General features: G+C 44.2%; 1 protein-coding gene across 9 annotated transcripts in view; it reads left to right on the top strand.

The window, feature by feature from the left end:
- The window catches only part of EHMT1 (euchromatic histone lysine methyltransferase 1), a 221,116-nt gene that overhangs the window by 12,320 nt on the left and 187,673 nt on the right, over nucleotides 1-21,123 (top strand). For 2 of the 9 annotated variants that reach the window (XM_053556580.1, XM_053556582.1), the window contains one exon: nucleotides 11,347-11,431. The exons of the other annotated variants lie outside the window; for them this stretch is intronic. In XM_053556580.1, the coding sequence (XP_053412555.1) occupies nucleotides 11,399-11,431 (33 nt within the window). In that variant the 5' untranslated portion in view covers nucleotides 11,347-11,398. The remainder of the gene's footprint in view (nucleotides 1-11,346; nucleotides 11,432-21,123) is intronic. 9 annotated transcript variants of the gene reach the window in all.

Raw genomic sequence — 21,123 nt, 5'->3', positions numbered from 1 at the left:
TAGATAGGTTTAGACACACAGATTATTATCCTTGTATTATAAGGCCTTCAGTATTCAACTCAGGAACCTGCTGTAAGCAGGGATATCCAGCCTTTCGTTTTCTCTGCTGTACATTGGAAGAAAATAAGAGTTGTCTTGGCCCACACAGTAAATATACAAACACTAACAAAAGCTGATTAGCAAAAAAAAAAAAAAAAAAAAGGTCTGTGCATACTTTTCATGATATCCCAACACCACAGATAAGCAAAAAAAAAAGTACTCACAAAACCAATATGCATAGGCTGCAAGTTGGACACTCCCAGTACAGATTTTTTTTTTTTGAGATAGAGTCTCTCTTTGTCTTCCTCAGTAGCAACCTCAAAGTCCTGAGCTCAAGCTATCTCTTGCCTCAGACTCCCGCCACACCCCAACGCTGGCTATTTTTAGAGACAGGGTCTTGTTCGCTCAGGCTCGTCTTGAATTTGGTTTCTTGTTGCTGACCATATCTTAGGTTTGGACATCTCTGGTCTAGAGGCTCCATGAGATGCAGAATTGTCCCCCCCCCCCCCCCCCCGCCTTAGCAATAATATGCCATCACTGGTGTTGAGTTTTGTTTTTTTTTTTAACCAGTAGCCATAATGAGTCTGATTGTCTTGCTTTGTTTTTATTTTATTTTTTGCAGTTTTTGGCCAGGGCTGGGTTTGAACCCGCCACCTCTGGCATATGGGGCTGGCGCCCTACCCCTTTGAGCCACAGGCGCTACCCGATCGTCTTACTTTGTGATGTTCACAGTCACTGGTAGTAATTGCTCAGAACCATTACCTCATTAGCAGTTGGAGAATGTCAGTCTTTTCACCTGTTAACTGGAGTGCCTTTGCAAAGAGAAACTGTTACACCGAGTACGATTCCTACAGGAAAGGAGGAATAGTTTCTTTGTTTTGTTTTTGTTTTTTGAGACAGAGTCTCACTTTGTCATCCTGGGGTAGAGAGCCATGGCATCTTAGCTCACAGCAACCTCAAACTGTTGGACTCAAGCGATTCTCTAGCCCCAGCCTCTGGAGTAGCTGGGACTACAGGCACCTGCCACAACACCTGGGTATTTTTAGAGATGGGCTCGTCTCCTTCTTGCTCAGGCTGGTCTCCAACTCCTGAGCTCAAGCAATCCACCCTCCTTTGCCTCCCAGAGTGAGTCACTGGGCTCGGCTACGGAGGGTTAGATTCTTTTTTTTCTTTTTTTGAGACAGAGTCTCAAGTTGTCGCCCTGAGTAGAGTGCTATGACATCACAGCTTACAGCAACCTCCAACTCTTGGGCTTAAGCGATTCTCTTGTCCTAGCCTTCTGGGATTATAGGCACCCATCACAATGCCCAGCTGTATTTTTGTTGCAGTTGTCATTTTTGTTTGGCAGGCCCGGCCCAGCCTGGGTTCTAACTGCCAGCCTCAGTGAATGTGGCTGGCGCCCTACCCACTGAGCTACGGGTGCTGCGGGAGGGTAGATTATTGATAGCACATGGAAAGCAGCTGACATGTATTAACCTCCTAGTAAGTGCTAGCCTAAGAAAGACCAAGAGGGCTTGTCTTTGTCCTGGGTAGTTTGAGATCAGATTCCAAGGCTAGCATTTAGGCTTAGAGGGCCTTGGCTGCTTCCTTATCCTTGTAGTTTGTCTGTGCTCTATGAATTTCTTGCACCCTAAGTGGAAAAAAAATGTAGTTAGAGTAGCCCAGTGAATGGTTAAGTCTTTTCCTTTCACCTCAGGTTTCCCTTTTCCTTTCTCTTTCCTCCCCCTTTTCTTTTCTTCCTTCCCATCCCCTTTTTCTTCCCCTCCTCTCCTTTCCTACCTTCCTTTTTTTTTTTTAGACAGTTTTGTTCTGTCACCCTGGGTGGAGTGCTGTGGTATCACAGCTCACAGCAACCTCAGATTCCTGGGCTCAAGCAGTCCTTCTGACTCAGCCTTCTGAGTATCGAGGGCTACAGGCGCCCACCACTACACCTAGTTAGTTTTTCTATTTTTAGTAGAGATGGGGATCTTGCTATAGCTCAGGCTGGTCTTGAACTCCTGAGCTCAAGCAATCCTCCTGCCTTGGCCTCCCAGAGTGCTAGGATTATAGGAGTGAACCACCATGTCTGGCTTAGAGTTTTTAATTTAATCCTTACAACAACCTTATTGGTTGAGATTGTTTACCCCAATTTCTCCATTTCACAGAAGAGGGAAAAGAGTGGCTTGCTAGTGTTTTTAAACAAGATATTCTGAGGCATCCTTTGGGTCACAGAATAGTAAAAAAGTAAAATCTCATTAAGAGTGAGAGAAGCAGGCTTGGTACCTGTAATTCAGTGGCTAGGGTGCTGGCCACGTGCACCAGGGCTGGTGGATTTGAACCCAGCCCAGGCCTGCCAAACAACAATGACAACTACCAACAACAGTAAAAGAGTGAGAGAAGCAGTACAAGTCAACCTTCCTGTTCATTAACTGTCTTAGCTGCAAATCTGGAGATGGTAAGAGATGTGCACACCAGTGACATTCAGGTGCGCTCCTGGGTGAAGTTCTGTGCAGTCGGTGGTGCAGGCAGCTTGCCTCTTTTTTTTTTTTTTTTTTTTTTTAGACAGAGCTTCAAGCTGTCACCCTGGGTAGAGTGCTGTGGCGTCACAGTTCACAGCAACTTCCAACTCCTGGGCTCAAGTGATTCTCTTGCCTCAGCCTCCCAAGTAGCCGGGACTATAGGCACCCACCACAACGCCTGGCTATTTTTTGGTTGTAGTTGTCATTGTTGTTTGGCAGGCCCAGGCTGGATTCAAACCTGCCAGCTCTGGTGTATGTGGCTGGCTCCTTAGCCACTTGAGCTGCGGGCGCTGAGCCAGCTTGTGTCTTGAGCATCTGCTGTAGGCTGGTCTCCTGGCCTTCCCTCAGACAGCTTGGTCAGGGAAACAGGGAAGGGAGTACATAGCCCCAACCATTTGCTTTGCTTTCTCTCACCTGTGAGTTGTCCCCATTTGTTTGCCTGTATGCTGCTGTCATCCTGCTGAGTGACACGTAGGCCCAGGTACAGGTGGGCTCACTTGCTCATGCTTTACTTTTCCATTTTCTTTTATTGTGGATCACTTAATTTTGCTTTAAGAAACAAGTGTCCTGGGTGGTCCCTGTGGCTCAGTGAGTGGGGTGCTGGTTCCCTATACTGAGGGTGGCAGGTTCAAACCCGGCCCTGGCCAAACTGCAACAAGAAACAGCTGGGCATTGTGGCGGGCATCTGTGGTCCCAGCTACTTGGGAGGGTGGGGCAGGAGAATCGCCTAAGCCCAAGAACTGCAGGTTGCTGTGAGCTATGACGCAATGGTACTCTACCAAGGGTGACAGTGAGACTCTGTTTCAGAAAAATAAAAGATTAAAAAAAGAGAGAGAGAAACAAGTGTCCTACGGGCCTTGTCCTTAGCTCTGTCAGCTTGTCTTCTCCTTGTGGCAGAGGCTGAAAGGAGGTGCCTGCTGAGGACCTAATAAGAAGGTAGCGTGCTTCTTATCTTACTCTTGGGAAGACTAGTCTGTTGACCGGGACAGATATGTCTTGTAGAAATGGTGTTGGACTCTCATGTGTTTGTCATTTATTGTCTGTGTATGTGGGAAAGTAAGGACAGCAGTAACGGTAGGAGGGAGGAGGGGATATGCTAAGGCCAGAATCATAAATGCCCAGTTTGACGATAATGCCCATCTCTGCAGCCATGGTGCTGTTTTATTTGTGCTGCTGTGTAGACTCTTGACTCACTGTCTCCCTCTCCTGGTCTCAAGTTCTGTGTTCCTCCTCAAGGCATACAGTCCTTTCTTTTGGTTTTGTCAGTCATTATTAGCCATATTGGACTGAGATTTAGGGTAACTTCTTTTTCCCAGTTCCCGTCTCTGTGGCTGAATGCATGGGTCAGTTTGGTGCCACCTGTGTACTCTGGAGCCTCAGGCCTGTGGACGGGGTGGCACAGCAGGCCCAGTGCAGTACAAGCCACAGATCCTGTGCATTGTTCATCTGCCTAGAGGTGCTACAGGCTGGGGCAGGAGGACTTTGCTGAGAGATGACTTTGAGGGGAATCTGGAAGAATGCATGACACTTATGGCTGGGCACGGTGGCTCATTCTTGTAATCCTAGCAGTCTGGGAGGTCAAGGCGGGTGGATTGCTTGAGCTTACGGGTTCGAGACCAGCCTGAGCCAGAGGGAGACCCCGTCTCTTAAAATAGCCAAGCATTGTGGCGGGCAAATGTAGTCCCAACTACTGGGGAGGCTGAGGCAAGAGAATCACTTGAGCCTAAGAGTTTGAGTTTGCTGTAAGCTATGACGCCATAGCACTCTACCGAGGGTGACGAAGTGAGACTTTGTCTCCAAAAAAAAAAAAAAAAAAAAAGAATACATGACACTTGCCAACCTGGAGCTCGGGCCTTTGAGATCCTTGGAGAGCAGGATTGAGGCTGTATCCAGTAAGTAGGAGGTCTCACTCTCCTTCGCCGAAGTGAGCTGGAGCTTGCTGTTTCCCACACTTGTTTGTTCTCAGGTACTGGGGTATGCAGAAGGGGAGAAGGGCACTGAGAAGGAGAAGAGCTTGCTTGCTCTCCCACTGCCCAGAGGAATGGAGTGTTCGCTTTATGTACACTGAAGCTTCAAGGGCCAGTGAGTAGCAGGATAGGTTGGGCACTGTTAGCCAGATCAACCCACCTAGCCTGGTTTCTTATTATGAAATTTGTTTGTTTTTGAGACAGAATGTTTGCTGCCCTCGGTAGAGTGCTATGGTATCTTAGCTCACAGCAACCTCAAATTCTTGGACTCAAGTGATTCTCTTGCCTCAGCCTGCTGAGTAGCTGGGACTATAGGCTCCTGCCAGAATGCCCAGCTATTTTTAGAGATGGAGTCTTGCTCAGGCTGAGGCTGGTGTTGAACTCCTGAGTTCAGGCAATCTATCCTCCTTGGCTTCTTACAGTGCTAGGATTACAGGCATGAGCCACCGCATCTGGCCTTTCTTATTATGAAATTTGTAAAAACAGAACGTTGTCTATCTTGTTTGAATTACCTTATACTGATTTGTTTCAATTTATGAGCAGTTGGTGAATGCAGACTATTTTGGATGGTACAATTGAGCAAAAATTTTTTGAAATGGATTTTTTTTTTTGAGACAGAGCCTCAGGTTGTCACTCTGGGTAGAGTGCTGTGGCATCACAGCTCACAGTAGCCTCCAATTCCTGGGCTCAAGTGATTCTCCTGCCTCCGCCTCCCAAGTAGCTGGGACTACAGGTGCCTGCCACAATGCCTGGCTATTTTTTGGTTGCAGCTATCATTGTTTGGTGGGCCCAGGCTGGATTTGAACCCGCCAGCTCAGGTGTATGTGGCTGGCATCTTAGCTGTTAAGCCACAGGCGTTGAGCCTTTTTTCTTTTTTTTTTTTTTTTTGAGACAGAGTCTCACTATGTCACCCTCAGTAGAGTGCTATAGCATCACAGCTCACAGCACCCTCAAACTCTTGGGCTTAAATAATTCTCTTGCCTCAGCCTCCCAAGTAGCTGGGATTACAGGCTCCTACAACAAAGCCCGGCTATTTTTTTGTTGGGGTTGTCATTGTTTAGTGGGCTCAGGCTGGGTTCTAACCCACCAGCCCTGTGTATGTGGCCGGTGCCATACCTCCTGAGCTACGGGCACCGCCTTTTGAAATGGATTTTAAGATTAAGATTAAGGTCAAAATTTATAGGGCAGGTGCAGTGGCTCATGCCTGTTATCCGAGCATTTTGGGATGCAAAGGCAGGTGGCTTATTTGAACTCAGGAGTTCAAGACCAGCCTGAGCAAGAGGGAGTTCCCGTATCTACAAAAATTAGAAAAACTAGCTAGGCGTTGTCGCAGGCACCTGTAGTCCTAGCTACTTGGGAGCCTGCAGCAGGAGGATCACCTGAGCCCAGGAGTTTAAAATTGCTGTGAGCTGTGATGCCATGGTACTCTACTCATGGCGAAAGAGTGAGACTCTATCTCAAAAAAAAAAAAAAAGGAAAAGAAGTGTGGGTGGGAACAAGATTCAACCCTTCAGCCTTCCTTCACCTAGAAAATGCAGGGAAGGTAAGTGTACCAAGTTGTAGCCCAAGTCTTTCTGTTGGGGTGGAAAGCTAGGCAAGGCTCCCTGCCCCTTTGCTTCCTGCTCCTGCCCGGTGAGGTGGGCTTGCCCACTCTGTGATTGTGAGAGCCACCAAGATGGCAAAAGTTAGTAATCCTGCAAACTGCCTAGATGGTGGAACAGTTATGAAATATCTGTATTTTGAGACCATTTATTGAAGCATTTTGTGAATGTTTACTTACCATCTTCCTAGGGTAGAGTGTCACATGGGCAAGGAGTTAACTGAGGCACACTTACCTCCTTGCCCTAAGGACAGAGGGCAGGGTTTAAGATGGCAAGTGACTTACTTAGGTCTGTGTGTCACAAAGGCTATCCTGGTGGCTGTGTGAAGAGTGGGTTGTAGAGGACCTGCAGGTGCAATCCAGGGTGGGCAGTAGTTGGCAGGTGAGGAGGGCACTAGATGACACCGGGTTTTCTGCTCCAACAGCTGGATGGGTGGTTGTGCCACTAACAAAGACAGGCACAGATGTGCTCAAGTTGGCTCTGGAGTAGTTTATTTTAGGAGGAGCAAGCTCTTTCTACAAAGACTGGGTAATAAATATTTCAGACTTTGTGCACCAGGAAGCAAAATCAAGGTTAACTCCACAATTTTTTCTTTTCTTTCTTTCTTTTTTTTTTTATTTTTTTTGAGACAGAGTCTCAACTCTGTTGCCCAGGGTAGCGTGCTGTGGCATCATTGTAGTTCACAGCAACCTCAAACTCTAGGGCTTGAGCAATCCTCTTGCCTTAGCCTCCCAAGTAGCTGGAAGTACAGGCACCTGCCATAACACCCAACTTGTTTTTCCATTTTTGGTAGTGACCTGGGTGTTGCTCTTGCTCAGGCTTGTCTGGAACTCCTGAGCTCAGGCATTTCACCTGCCTTGGCCTCCCAGAGTGCTAGGATTACAGGTGTGAGCCACTGTGTTCGGCCAACTCCAAAGTTTTATTGACAAAAGTGAAAGTATAAATGACTACTTTTTTTTTTTTTCTAATCTCATAATTAGAAGAATTTAGAGTTTTAGAGGGATACCATTTTGCTTAATTGGAGTTCAAAGTTAGTGTTCCCTGTTGTAAAAATTATTAGACGTGTTCATCTGTTAATACTGATTTGTGATGTATATGATTTTCTGTGTTTCAAATTTTTTTTTTTTGCAGTTTTTAGCCGTGGCTGGGTTTGAACCCGCCACCTCCGGCATATGGGGCTGGTGCCCTACTCTTTTGAGCCACAGGCACCACTCTGTGTTGCATTTTTGAAAATGTCTTCACATTGATAGGTATCCTGCTATCAGTGCAGGAGAATATAATTTATTTTTATTGGGATATAATTCATAGACCAAAAATTCATATGTTAAAAGTATACAATTCAGGGACGGTGCGGTGGTTCATACCTGTAATCCTAGTGCTCTGGGAGGCTGAGGTGGGTGGGTCACCTGAGCTCAGAAGTTTGAGATCAGGCTGAACAAGAGCGAGAGACCCTGTCTCTATTAAAAATAGAAAAACAGCTGGATGTGGTGGTGGTTTCTGTAGTCTCAGCTACTTGGGAGACTGAAGCCCAGAGGATAGTGTAAGCCCAAGAGTTTGAGGCTGCTGTGAGCTATGAACTCATGGTACTCTACTGAGGGCAACAAAGTGAGATTCTATCTCAAAGTAAAACAAAAAACTTACTGAATTGTATATATGTATTAGGATTATAGGCATGAACCACTGCCCCTAGCCAGTTTTTTTTTCCCTGCGCGCACACACACACACACACAATTTTTTTTTAGTATGTTCACAGAGTTGTGCAACCATCACCACTACCTACCTAATTCCAGAGCATTTCCATCACCCCAAAGAGAAACCCTGTGTCTCTCTGCAGTCTTTCTCTTGTCCTCCTTCCTCCTTGTCCCTGGCAACCACTGATACATTTTCTACAAATATTTTCTTCCATTCTGTGTGTTGTCTTTTCACTTTCTTACATTTCTTTTTATTTTGATGTAAGCTCTTACGTTTTGGCCCTTGATGAATTTTGACTTAGTTTTTGTATGGTAGGGATAAGTATGTAGTTTAATTTAGGGTATTGCTATCTTGATAATAAGTCTTCAAGTCCATAAACACAGGATATTTACAGATTTATTTAGGCTTTTAATTTATTTTAGCAGTGTTTTCATGTATAAGTCTTTTCTGTTTTTTTTTTTTTTAAGAGATAGAGTTTACTTTATCGCCCTTGGTAGAGTGCTGTGGCGTGCTAGGACTACAGGCGCCTGCTACAATGCCTGGCTATTTTTTTTTTTTTTTTTGGTAGAGACAGAGTCTCACTTTATGGCCCTCGGTAGAGTGCCGTGGCCTCACACAGCTCACAGCAACCTCCAACTCCTGGGCTTAAGCGATTCTCTTGCCTCAGCCTCCCGAGTAGCTGGGACTACAGGCGCCCGCCACAGCGCCTGGCTATTTTTTGGTTGCAGTTCAGCCAGGGCTGGGTTTGAACCCGCCACCCTCGGTATATGGGGCCGGCGCCTTACCGACTGAGCCACAGGCGCCGCCCTATGCCTGGCTATTTTTTTGTTGCAGATGTCATTGTTGTTTAGCTGGCCTGGGCTGGGTTCGAACTTGCCACCCTCAGTGCACGTGGCTCACTCCATACCTGTGCTACAGGCACCCAGCCTTTAACTTCATTTTTAGATTGCAACTTTGCAGACATATAATTGACTTTCTTTTTTTTTTTGCAGTTTTTGGCCAGGGCTGGGTTTGAACCCACCACCTCCGGCATATGGGGCCGGCATCCTATTCCTTTGAGCCACAGGCGCCTCCCTATAATTGACTTTCATATATTGATCTTGTATCCTGCAACTTTGCTGATTTTGTTTAACTATAATACTATAATAGGTTTTTTTTTTTTTTTTTAGAGACAGAGTCTCACTTTATCACCTTCGGTAGAGTGTTGTGGCATCACAGCTCACAGCAACCTCCAGCTCTTGGGTTTAGGCGATTCTCTTGCCTCAGCCTCCCCAAATAGCTGGGACTACAGGTGCCTGTCAGAACACCCTGCTACTTTTTTGTTTAAGTTTGGCCAGGGCTGGGTTCGAACCCTCCACCCTCTGTGTATGGGGCCGTCACCCTACTCACTGACCCACAGGCGCCAACTATATATATATATATATATATATATATTTTTTTTTTTTTGGTAGCGACAGAGTCTCATTTTATTGCCTAGGTAGAGTGCCGTGGGTCACACAGCTCACAGTAACCTCCAGTTCCTGGGCTTAGGCTATTCTCTTGCCTCAGCCTCCCGAGTAGCTGGGACTACAGGTGCCTGCCACAGCGCCCAGCTATTTTTTGTTGCAGTTTGGCCACCGCCATCCTGGGTATGTGGGGCCGGTGCCCTACCCACTGAGCCATGGGTGCCACCCACCCATAGGTTTTTTTTTTTATATGTGTGTGGATTCCTTGGGATTTTTCTATATGTAAGATCATGTCATTTGGGAATAGGTATAGTTTTACATCTTCCTTGCAAATCTTTTTTTTTTTTTTTTTTCCCCTTGTCTAATTGCCTTGGATAGAAGCCCCCATAAAATGTTGCCTGAAAGTGGTGAGAGGTAACATCCCTGTTTTCATTCCTGTTCTCAGGGAAAGCTTTTTGTCTTTCACTTTTAAGCATGATGTCAGCTGTGGGTTTTTTTTCCATAGATGCCCTTTATCAGGTTGAGGAAGTTCCCTTTTTTTCCTAGTTTGAGTGTCTTTATCATATTGGGGTATTGGATTTTGTCAAATGGTTTTTCTCCATCTGTTGACATGGTTATGTATGTTTATTTTTCCTTTATTGATACGGTGTGTTACATTGTCATGTGCTGAAACAGCCCTGGATTTCTGCACTAAATCTGCCTGGTTATGGTAGCTAATTCAGGGGTGTCCAGCCTGCTAATCAGCTTTTATTACTATTTGTGCATTTAATGTGTGGCCCAAGACAACTCTTACTCTTTCAATATGCAGCAGATAAGAAAAGGTTGGATGCTCCTGATCTAATCTATTTCATGTCTTGCTGGATTTGGTTCACTATTTTTTTTCTTTTTTTGAGACAGAGTCTCACTATGTTGCTCTCGGTAGAGTTCTTTGGTGTCACAGCTCACAGCAACCTCAAACTCTTGGGCTTAAGCAGTTCTCTTGCCTCAGCCTCCCAAGTAGCTGGGACTACAGGCGCCCACTACAATGCCTGGCTATTTTTTGTTGCAGTTGTCATTGTTGTTTAGCTGTCCCAGGCCGGGTTTGAACCCGCCAGCCTCCATGTATGTGGCTGGCACCATAACCACTGTGCTACAGGTACTGAGCCTGGTTTACTATTTTGTTGAGGATTTTTGCATCTATGTTAACAAGAGGTATTATATTTGTTTGTAGTTTTCTTTTTTTGGGTCTTATCTTTTAGTTGGTGTCAGGGTAATACTGGCTTCATAGAATGGGTCAGGATGTGTATCCGCTCTTCTGTTTTTGGGAAGAGTTTCTTAAAATGTTTGGTTAAATTACTTGTGAAGCCAGAGTACTGGGATTATAGGCATGAGCCACTGCGCCTGGTGTAATTTTTTTTTTTTTTAAACAAGAAAAAATAGGCACACATTGGTAAATTCTAACTGTCCATATTTGTAAAGATACACAGTATAACCTCCGAGCCTAATACAGAGAGAAAGGAAGAAGAAAGCTAGAACTCTGTGTGTTATCACAGGGGGACCCAAAACTTTCCACCTTCCCACAGTGAACAGAGCAGGTTTTTCTTTTTTTCCAAAGAGCTCAGTGGTGTTGATTCCATACAATTTTTGTTGAGGAAGGAAGGGATAAAAATGAATTTGGAACAGAAAGAGTTAGAGATTCATTGTTTTCTGCTCAAGGTGTTTTCCCCCTAAAGAAATTGAGCGCCATGGTGTTGAGAAAAAAAGACTTCAACAAGGCGTAAAGGACAAGGGTGGGGGCTATTACTTGCTCCTGGGGACTGGTGAAATTTTTTTAAAAAAAGGAAAGTTAGAATCCATCAGTGTTCTATTAGTCATCTTCTCCTCATCCCTTTCTTCATCAGTATCTTTTAATTCTTCTTCCCCCTTCTCCTCCTCATCCACTCCCATCCTCGTCCCTTGGGAGCCAAGTAGTCCAGTAAATGGATCTGGCCAAATATCCCTTTGCTGATCTCTCCTGAGTCATCTCACCCACGTCAGTAACCAGGCACAGAAGCTCTTTGCTTCCTCACACTGCTTCCTCCTGCTGGCTTTATTCTGCGTTTGACTTGTAGAATTTCCTTTCCAGATTTCCATTTGATTTCAGTGGATTCTGAAGATGGATCACCACTCTCATTCAGATGAAATTCTTTGGAGAGAACTTTATTTTCAAAGTAAGAATTTTCATCACAATAAAAATCTACTCTGTAACCTCATTTAGTATCTTCAGGTTCTGGCACTTGCACTCTGGTGCCTCTTTGTCCTCCTGCCCTAGCAGTGTAGATACTTGTGGGTTGTTGGCAGGTGTAACCCAGAATTTGGGATTTTGGTGATCACTTTTGACCTCTTCTGAAGGAATGGTTGATGGTTTATTATATCTTTGTTCTATTTTCAAAATCCCCTCAATGGCTTATTTATTAAGTCTGTTTCTTTTTGTATTTAATATGTTCAATAGGTTTTTGTTCTTTTTCTCTTTTTGGCAAGTCCAGGCAGGCCAATGTCTCCTCTGGCCTTGGGGCAGGAGGTATCTTGGTTTTCTCACTTCATGTGGGAGTGGAGGCTGGTGTCCAGGAGACATGCGTGAGGAATGGTCCCAGGACCAGACCAGGGGTCTCCTTGCTCATTAGGAGGACACTCAGAGAACCCAAATCATATTTTTTGTTCTGTTTTTCTTACTAATGGTTCATGTTTTATTTCTGAGAATTTATATTGGAAAAAGCAGCAGTCATAAAAATTAATGCTCTTGTCTTAAAACTGGAGGCATCCTGGAAAAGAGCTTGGTAACATTAGATTTGGGAATGGTTTTTATTATGTGTTCTTTTTCATAAAGGACAGTACAAAAGGACAGGTTGGGGAAAAGAAAAAAAAACGAAAACCCCACTGTAGAGATATAGGTAACATGAATATCAATATCTTTTATCATGTTTTTTTTTTTTTTTTTTTTGTGATTTTTGGCTGGGGCTGGGTTTGAACCCACCACCTCTGGCATATGGGACCGGCACCCTACTCCTTGAGCCACAGGCGCCGCCCGAATATCAATATCTTTTAACGATTAACAGCTTTATTGTCAAAATTCACTTCACACAACTACTTAAGTAACTGTAATAAATAAATCTAAATGTAATCAGGTAAAAGGTATGGGATTTGCTGAAGTACCTTGCCCTCCCTACAAAAAACATGTATGAAGCCAAGATGAAATAAATTTATTGAAGAAAGGCTATGCATTTTATTTTTTTATTAATTATTTTTTTTTAGAGACAGAGTCTCATTTATCGCCCTTGGTAGAGTGCTATGGTGTCTCAGCTCACAGCAACCTCCAACTCCTGGGCTTAGGTGATTTCTCTTGCCTCCACCTCCCGAGTAGCTGGGACTATAGGTGCCCGCCACAACACCCGGCTATTTTTGTTGTTGTTGTTGTTGTAGTTTGGCCAGGGCCAGGTTTGAACCTGCCACCCTTGGTATATGGGGCCGGCGCCCTACTCACTGAGACATAGGCGCCACCCAGGCTGTGCATTTTAAACTGAAGTGTGATTATACCTAAAGTTCTTTCAGGAAGTGTGCAGATGTCACCAGGTATATGTTGTACATTTTCCTACTGTGTTGATTTTACTTAAAGGTTTTTGGGGTGAGGAGGAAGATACTAAATGCTGATGTATTAGAGGCATATCCGTACCTATATGTATAAATACACACATATATCACACGCACATATGTTTTTAAAAGGAAAGAATACTTGATATCTCTAGAATATATGAAAGAATTGATAACATTGGCTGCCTGTGAAAAGGGATTTCAGGTTTCAGCTACTTCAGGCATGGCCTCAGAGATCCCATGTTAACTGTCCTTTGCAATTAAGGCTGCAGAATACATTTGGAATTGTTAACGCTGTCTCTACAAAATCAGACAGTACCATAGGAATGAAACAATGGCAAGACTCCTGGAAGTGATCGAAAAATACAGCAGCATCTCAGGATATAAAAATCATTGTCCACAAATCAGTAGCCTTTGCATATGCCAGTGATAGCCAAAATGAGAAGCTAATCAAGGACCCAATTCCCTTCATAGAAGCTTCAAAAAAAGTGAAATACCTAGGAATATACCTAACAAATGAGGTGAAGGACCTCTACAAAGAAAATTACAAAACCCAGGTCAGCGCCTGTAGCTTAGCAGCTAGGGTGCCATCTGCATACACAGAGCTGGCGGGTTCGAATCCAGCCCGGGCCTGCCAAACAATGACAACTACAATAAAAAAATAGCCGGGCATTGTGGCAGGCGCCTGTAGTCCCAGCTACTTGGGAGGCTGAGGCAAGAGAATTGCTTAAGCCTGAGAGTTTGAGTTTGCTGTGGGCGGTGACGCCACAGCCCTCTACCTAGGGCAACAGCTTGAGACTCTGTCTCAAAAACAAAAACAAAAACAAAAAGAAAAAAGAAAATTACAAAACCCTAAGAAAAGAAATAGCAGAACATGTTAGCAAATGGAAGAACATACCATGCGCATGGCTGGGAAGAGTCAACATTGTGAAAATGTCTATACTTACCAAAACAATCTACAGATTCAGTGCAATTCCCATTAAAATACCATCATCATACTTTCAAGATTTGGAAAAAATAATTCTTCGTTTTGTATGGAGCCAGAAGAAACCCGGTATAGCCAAGGCAATTCTTAGTAATAAAAACAAAGCTGGAGGCATCAGCCTACCAGACATTAGGCTGTAGTACAAGGCCATCATGATCAAAACAGCATGGTATTGGCACAAAAATAGAGACATTGACATTTGGAACCAAATAGAAAACCGTGAGATGAAACTAACATCTTACAGCCACCTGATCTTTGATAAACCAAACAAGAACATATACTGGTGAAAAGAATTGCAATTCAATTAATGGTGTTGGGGAACTGGATAACCACATGTAAAAGATTAAAACTGTGGCTTGGCGCTTATAGCTCAAGCAGCTAAGGCGCCGGCCACATACTCCAGAGCTGGTGGGTTCGAACCCAGCTCCAGCCTTTCAAACAGCAATGACAACTACAACCAAAAAATGGCTGGGCATTGTGGCAGGCACCTGTAGTCCCAGCTACTTGCGCGGCTGAGGCAAGAGAATCGCTTAAGACCAGGAGTTGGAGGTTGCTGTGAGCTGGGATGGTACAGCACTCTACCCAAGGTGACAGCTTGAGACTCTGTCTGAAAAAAAAAAAAAAAGAAAAGAAAAAGACGAAACTGGACCTGCACCTCTCACCACTTATAAAAATTGACTCAAGATGGATCAAAGATTTAAATCTGAAGTATGAAACAATAAAAATCATGAAAGAAAGTGCCAGGAAAACACATGAAGATATTGGCCTGAGGCAAGATTTTATGAAGAAAACTTTCGTGGCAATTGCAATAATGACAATAATAAACGAGAATTAAACTGAAAAGCTTCCTTAGAGCTAAAGAAACAACCACCAAAGCAGACAGACAGCCTTTAGAATGGGAAAAGATATTTGCATATTATGAAATGGACAAAAGCTTGATAACTAGGATCTATGGAGCACTCAAATTAATCAACAAAAAAGACCCAACAATTCCATATCAATGGGCAAGAGACATGAATAGAACCTTCTCTCTATTTTTTTTTCTTTTGGGACCGGACCTTATAGAACCTTCTATAGAAGACAGACGAATAGCTAACAAACATAAAAAACATGCTCATTGTCTCTAATCAGAGAAGTGGCAATCAAAACTACCCTGAGGTATCACTAAATCCCAGTGAGAATGGCCCACATCACAGAATCTGAAAGCTGTAGATACTGGCATGAATGTGGAGAGAAGGGAACAATTTTACACTGCTGGTAGGACTGTAAACTAATATAACCTTTTTGGAAGGAAACTCAAAGAACTCAGATTAGACTTCCCATTTGATCCTGCAATTCCACTACTAGGCATCTACCCAGAAGAAAAAAAAGTCATTTTATTAAGAACATATGCACTAGACTATTAATTGCAGCTCAATTTATAATTGCCAGAATGTGGAAACAGCCTAAATGCCCACCAATCCAGGAGTGGATTAACAAGCTGTGGTATATGTTTACCATGGAATACTATTCAGCCAATAAAAAAGATGGAGACATTACATCTTTTGTATTAATCTAGGTAGAGGTGGACTACATTAGTCTCAGTAAAGCATCACAAGAATGGAGAACCAAGAATCCAATGCACTCTATTCTAATATGAAGGCAGTAGATGATCTAATACAAGGGGTGGGATAAAGGAATGAGGGAGCAGGGAGGGGGAGGAGAGAGGGCGATGGGGAGTCATAGTGGATAGCATACCTTTTGGTGGCGGGACACAATTATAAGAGGGACTTTAACAAATGCAATCACTATAAATCTTTGTACCCTCAATGAATCCCAAACAATAAACAATAACAACAAAAAAGAAATGGAACAATGTGGGGCAGTGCCTGTGGCTCAGTGAGTAGGGCGCCGGCCCCATATGCCGAGGGTGGCGGGTTCAAACCCAGCCCCGGCCAAACTGCAACAAAAAAATAGCCGGGCGTTGTGGCGGGCGCCTGTAGTCCCAGCTGCTCGGGAGGCTGAGGCAGGAGAATCACGTAAGCCCAAGAGTTAGAGGTTGCTGTGAGCCGTGTGATGCCACGGCACTCTACCTGAGGGCGGTACAGTGAGACTCTGTCTCTACAAAAAAAAAAAAAAGAAATGGAACAATGAAATAATTAGTTTGTATACAGGATTGTAAGCTCATTAGAGTCCTCGTTCTCCTATATATCCTTAGCACAAGGCCTTTTTGGTACCAGAGGTGGACGAAATGTTTGACAGAAAGTTAGTGACTGGAAGGAGCTCTACTCCTGTCTTATGACTCCATTGTTTGTTTCTAAGATGCAGTATGCAAAACTGAAGACGATCATTTAGAACTTTAAGCAATTCTATAGCCAAAAATGTGCTGAGATAAAAACATGACAAAAGCACAATTTAAATCTTTTGTTTGTTTTGCATTCAACTTTAGAAAGACACAGGAGGCTGCTGGAGATCTTTACTGCCCTGTGCGTCCTCTTGTCCATCCTTCTTCCTCCTGCTGGAATTGCAGTTGCAGTTGCTGTCATGTTAAGACCCCTTGGGCTTGGAGGTGGGCAGGAAAAAACCCAGCGAAGTCCAAATTGTATTTATCCATTTACCCAGTCTCTGCTTTTTAATTGGAACATTTAACCCATTTACACTTATTGTAATTACTGGACAAGCAGTATTTTAATTTGTCAGTTTGGTATTTGTTTTCTATATGTCTTTTTTTTTGATAGTCTTACTTTGTGGCCTTGGGTAGAATGCTGTGGTGTCATAGCTCACAGTAACCTCAAATTCTTGGGCTCAAGCAATCTTCCTGCCCCAGCCTCCTGAGTAGCTGAGACTACAGGTGTCCACCACAATGCTTGGCTTTTTTTTTTTTTTTTGTAGAGACAGAGTGCCTCGGTAGAGTGCCATGACATCACACAGCTCACAGCAACCTCTAATTCTTGGGCTTACGCGATTCTCCTGCCTCAGCCTCCCAAGCAGCAGGGACTACAGGTGCCCGCCACAATGCCCAGGTATTTTTTTTGTTGCAGTTTGGCCGAGGCCGGGTTTGAACCTGCTACCCTCGGTATATGGGGCCGGCGCCCTACTCACTGAGCCACAGGCGCCACCCAATGCTTGGCTATTTTTTAGAGATAGGGTCTCAGTCTTCCTCAGGCTGCTCTTGAGCTCAAGCAATCTACCTGTCTTGGCTCCTAAAAGTGCTAAGATTACGGCCCTGAGTCACCAAACCTGGCACATAAAGTTTTAATGGCATGCAGCCACCCCCTTGCTTGTGTACCATCTGTGGCTGCTTCTGTGCTACCAGAAAGCCGAGTAGCTGCAGAGACCACGTTGAGCCTCTCGGCAGTATAGGTAGCAGCATGCTGTCACCACACCACCACAGCCATGTTTTCTGTCATTACTGTAGGTAGTCCACACCTATCATATCCATACAAGAAGAGAAAAGAATAGTGGACTTTTTTTTTTTTTTGAGACAGAGTCTTACTCTGTCACCCTGGGAAGAGTGCTGTGGCATCATAGTTCACAGCAACCTCAGACTCTTGGGCTCAAGAGAGTCTCTTGTCTCTGTTTCCAAGTAGCTGGGACTACAGGCGCCTGCCACAACACCCAGCTAATTTTAGAGATGGGGTCTTGCTCTTGCTCTTGCTCAGGCTGATCTCAAACCTGTGAGTTCAGGCAATCCACCCGTCTTGGCATCCCAGAGTGCTGGGATTATAGGCGTGAGCCACCGCGCCCACTGAGCTGTTTATTTCTTCATGTTATCTGGAGCCGCCGTCTTATGTGTGCTGCTGTAGCTTGAAGGACTCTCTTGTTATTTCTTGCAGGGTAAGTCCTCCTCCAGTGATGAACTGTTTACTTTTGTTTATCTGGGAGTGTTTAAACTTTTTTCTTTATTAAGACAGTGTTGGTGGGCGGCGCCTGTGGCTCAGTGAGTGGAGTGCTGGCCCCATATACCGAGGGTGATAGGTTCGAACCCAGCCCTGGCCAAACTGCAACAACAAAAAAAAAGACAGTGTTGGTGCGTCAAGAATTATTGACAGTCTTTCTTTCAGCACTCTGAATGTGTCTTCAGCACTCTGAATGTGTCCAGGGTCTCTGCCCTCTGTGGTCTCTTGAGGTGTCAATTGTTAATCTGACAGCGGATCCCTCATACATGAATTGATTAGGACATGTCGGGGGTGGACCTTTGAGTTTACCTTACTTGGATGTATTGAGCTTTTTGAAATTGTTTTGAGTTTTTTGGCTGTTGCTTTCCTGTGAGTTATGCACTTCATGATTAGTGATATCACAGTGTTGATGTGTGTTGTCTTTTTTGCCCCATCTAAAGTGTCATTGCCTGGTAGACACAGTGCTTTGCCATGTAATTCAGTAACAGTAATTGCAGTGTAGATTAAAAGTGCAGCATTCAAAGTCCACTATTCTCAAGCCGAGTGCAGTGGCTCATGCCTGTAATCCCAGCACTCTGGGAGGCTAAGGCTGGCAGATTGCATGAGCTCATGAGTTTGAGACCAGCCGAGCAAGAGTAAGACCCGTCTCTACTAAAAATAGGAACACCGAGGCAAGAGGATCTCTTGAGCACAGGAGTTTTGAGGTTGCTGTGAACTATGATGCCATGGCACTAGTTTACCTGGGGCAACTGAGTAAGACTGTCTCAAAAACAAAACAAACAAAACCCCCCCCCAAACCCACCAGAAAAACAAAGTCTACTATTCTCTTCTCTTCTTGTATGGATATGATAGGTGTGGACTCCCTACAGCAGGCATCCTCAAACTTTTTAAACAGGGGGCCAATTCACTGTCCCTCAGACCGTTGGAGGGCCGGACTATAGTTAAAAAAAAAAACAAAAAAAAACTATGAACAAATTCCTATGCACACTGCACATATCTTATTTTGAAGTTAAAAAAACAAAACGGGAACAAATACAATCACACCGCCTCATGTGGCCTGCAGGCCACAGTTTGAGGACCCCTGCTCTACAGTAATGACAGAAAACATGGCTGTGGTGGTGTGTGTGATGATAGTTTGCTGCTACCTGCGCTGCGGAGAGCCTCAACGTGGTCTCTGCAGCTGCTCGGCTTTCTGGTAGCACAGAAGCAGCCACAGATGGTACACAAGCAAGGGGGTGGCTGCATGCCATTAAAACTTTATGTGCCAGGTGTGGTGGCTCAGGCCTGTAATCTTAGCACTTTTAGGTAGATTGCTTGAGCTTAAGAGTTTGAGAGCAGCCTGAGGAAGAGTGAGACCCTGTCTGTACTAAAACTAGAAAAATTAGCTGGATGTTGTGACTGGTTCCTATTAGTCATTCCAGCTACTCTGGGGGCTACAGTGGGAGAATTGCTTGAGTCCAGGAGTTTGAGATTGCGGTGAGGTAGGCTGACTCCACAGCACTCTAGCCTAGGTGACAGAGCAAGACTGTGTCTCAAAAAGAAAAAAAAAAACACCCAAACCAAATGTATGGAAAATGGAATTGAGTTCTGTGTAAATTTTGAAAAATGCATATAACTTTTTTTTTTTTTTTTGTAGAGACAGAGTCTTACTTTATGGCCCTCGGTAGAGTGCCATGGCATCACACAGCTCACAGCAACCTCCAACTCCTGGGTTTAAGCGATTCTCTTGCCTCAGCCTCCTGAGTAGCTGGGACTACAGGCGCCTGCCACAACGCCCAGCTATTTTTTTGGTTGCAGTTCAGCCAGGGCCGGGTTTGAACCCACCACCCTTGGTATATGGGGCCGTCACCTTACCGACTGAGCCACAGGTGCCGCCCCTGCATATAACTTTTTTTAAAATTGAAAAACTGTGCTTAGCTTTCAGGCTGTATAGAAATGGTAGGCTGTAGTTTGCTAACCTCTGATTGAGATGTATTTATCCTGTGTTTACAGAGCATCTTGTCATTTGTCATAACATTTATTTTGTATTTTAACTTTTTTTTTTTTTTAATTAAGTTTATTTATTTTTGTATTTTTTTTTGTTGTTGTTGTTGCAGTTTGGCCAGGGCTGGGTCTGAACTCACCACCCTCAGTATATGGGGCCGGCACCCTACTCTCTGAGCCACAGGCACCACCCATGTATTTTAACTTTTTGTATGTTTGTCTCAATGGTAGACTGTGAACTCTTTGAAGCTAGGGCTCTATTCAGCGTTATTAGTTTCCTAGCGCCGTTAATATTGCCTGGCACATTTTAAGCGATTGATAAATGTTATATAACTTGATGCAAAAGGAGAAGAGGCCAAATTGGCTTGTGGTTTTTGTTTTGTTTTGTTTTGTTTTGTTTTTGAGACAGAGTTTCATTCTGTTGCCCTGGGTAGAGTGCCGGGATGTCATATCTCACAGCAACCTCGAACTCTTGGACTAGGCAATCTTTTTTTTTCTTTTTGTAGAGACAGAGTCTCACTTTATGGCCCTCGGTAGAGTGCTGTGGCCTCACACAGCTCACAGCAACCTCCAACTCCTGGGCTTAAGCGATTCTCTTGGCTCAGCCTCCCAAGTAGCTGGGACTACAGGCGCCCGCCACAACGCCCGGCTAGGACTAGGCAATCTTATGCCTCAGTCTCTCTGAGTAGCTGGGATTATAGGTGCCCACCACATGCTTACTTGTTTTTTCTATTTTTAGGGTCTCTCGCTCTTGCTGAGGCTGGTCTCAAACTCCTGAGCTCAAGCAGTACACCTGCCTTGGCCTCCCAGAGTTGATTACAGGTGTGAGCTACTGTACCTAACCCGACTTAATGGTTCTTAAAATTTATTTACTTAACTGATTCTTTTGTGGCCCAGGGTGAATACTTTTGGAATTAGCTGGCTTCTCAGTATAGACAGGAACCATTTATTCATTGATGTGTTTTGTCATTTGTTCATTTTTGTAACAAATATTTAATGCAGAGGATAGGCTAACTGTGGTGGTTAAAAGAATGCCTCCCATATTTGTATGCCTGCAAGTGTCTGTTTTGCTCAGGATTCCAAATGGAATCTTGGAGAAAGTTTGGCTTCTGTACATTGTTCAGCCTTCTTGGACAGGTGGCTGTAGCCCATTGGCTTTTGAACACTTGAAATGTGGTCACATTGAACTGAGATGTGCTGTTAAGTATGAAATGCATACTCGATTAAGAGATTAATGAGATATTTTGCATCTTTTTTTGTACTGATTATTTTATTTTATTGTTATTATTATTATTTTTGAGACAGAGCCTCAAGCTGTCACTGTGGGTAGAGTGCTGTGGCATCATAGCTCACAGCAACCTCCAGCTGCTGCTCAAGCTATTCTCCTGCCTCAGCCTCCCAAGTAGCTGGGACTACAGGCGCCCGCCAC

This window comes from Nycticebus coucang, chromosome 2, assembly GCF_027406575.1.
Source record: "Nycticebus coucang isolate mNycCou1 chromosome 2, mNycCou1.pri, whole genome shotgun sequence".
Classification (NCBI taxonomy): Eukaryota; Metazoa; Chordata; class Mammalia; order Primates; family Lorisidae; genus Nycticebus; species Nycticebus coucang.
This window is presented reverse-complemented; position numbering and strand designations above follow the sequence as displayed.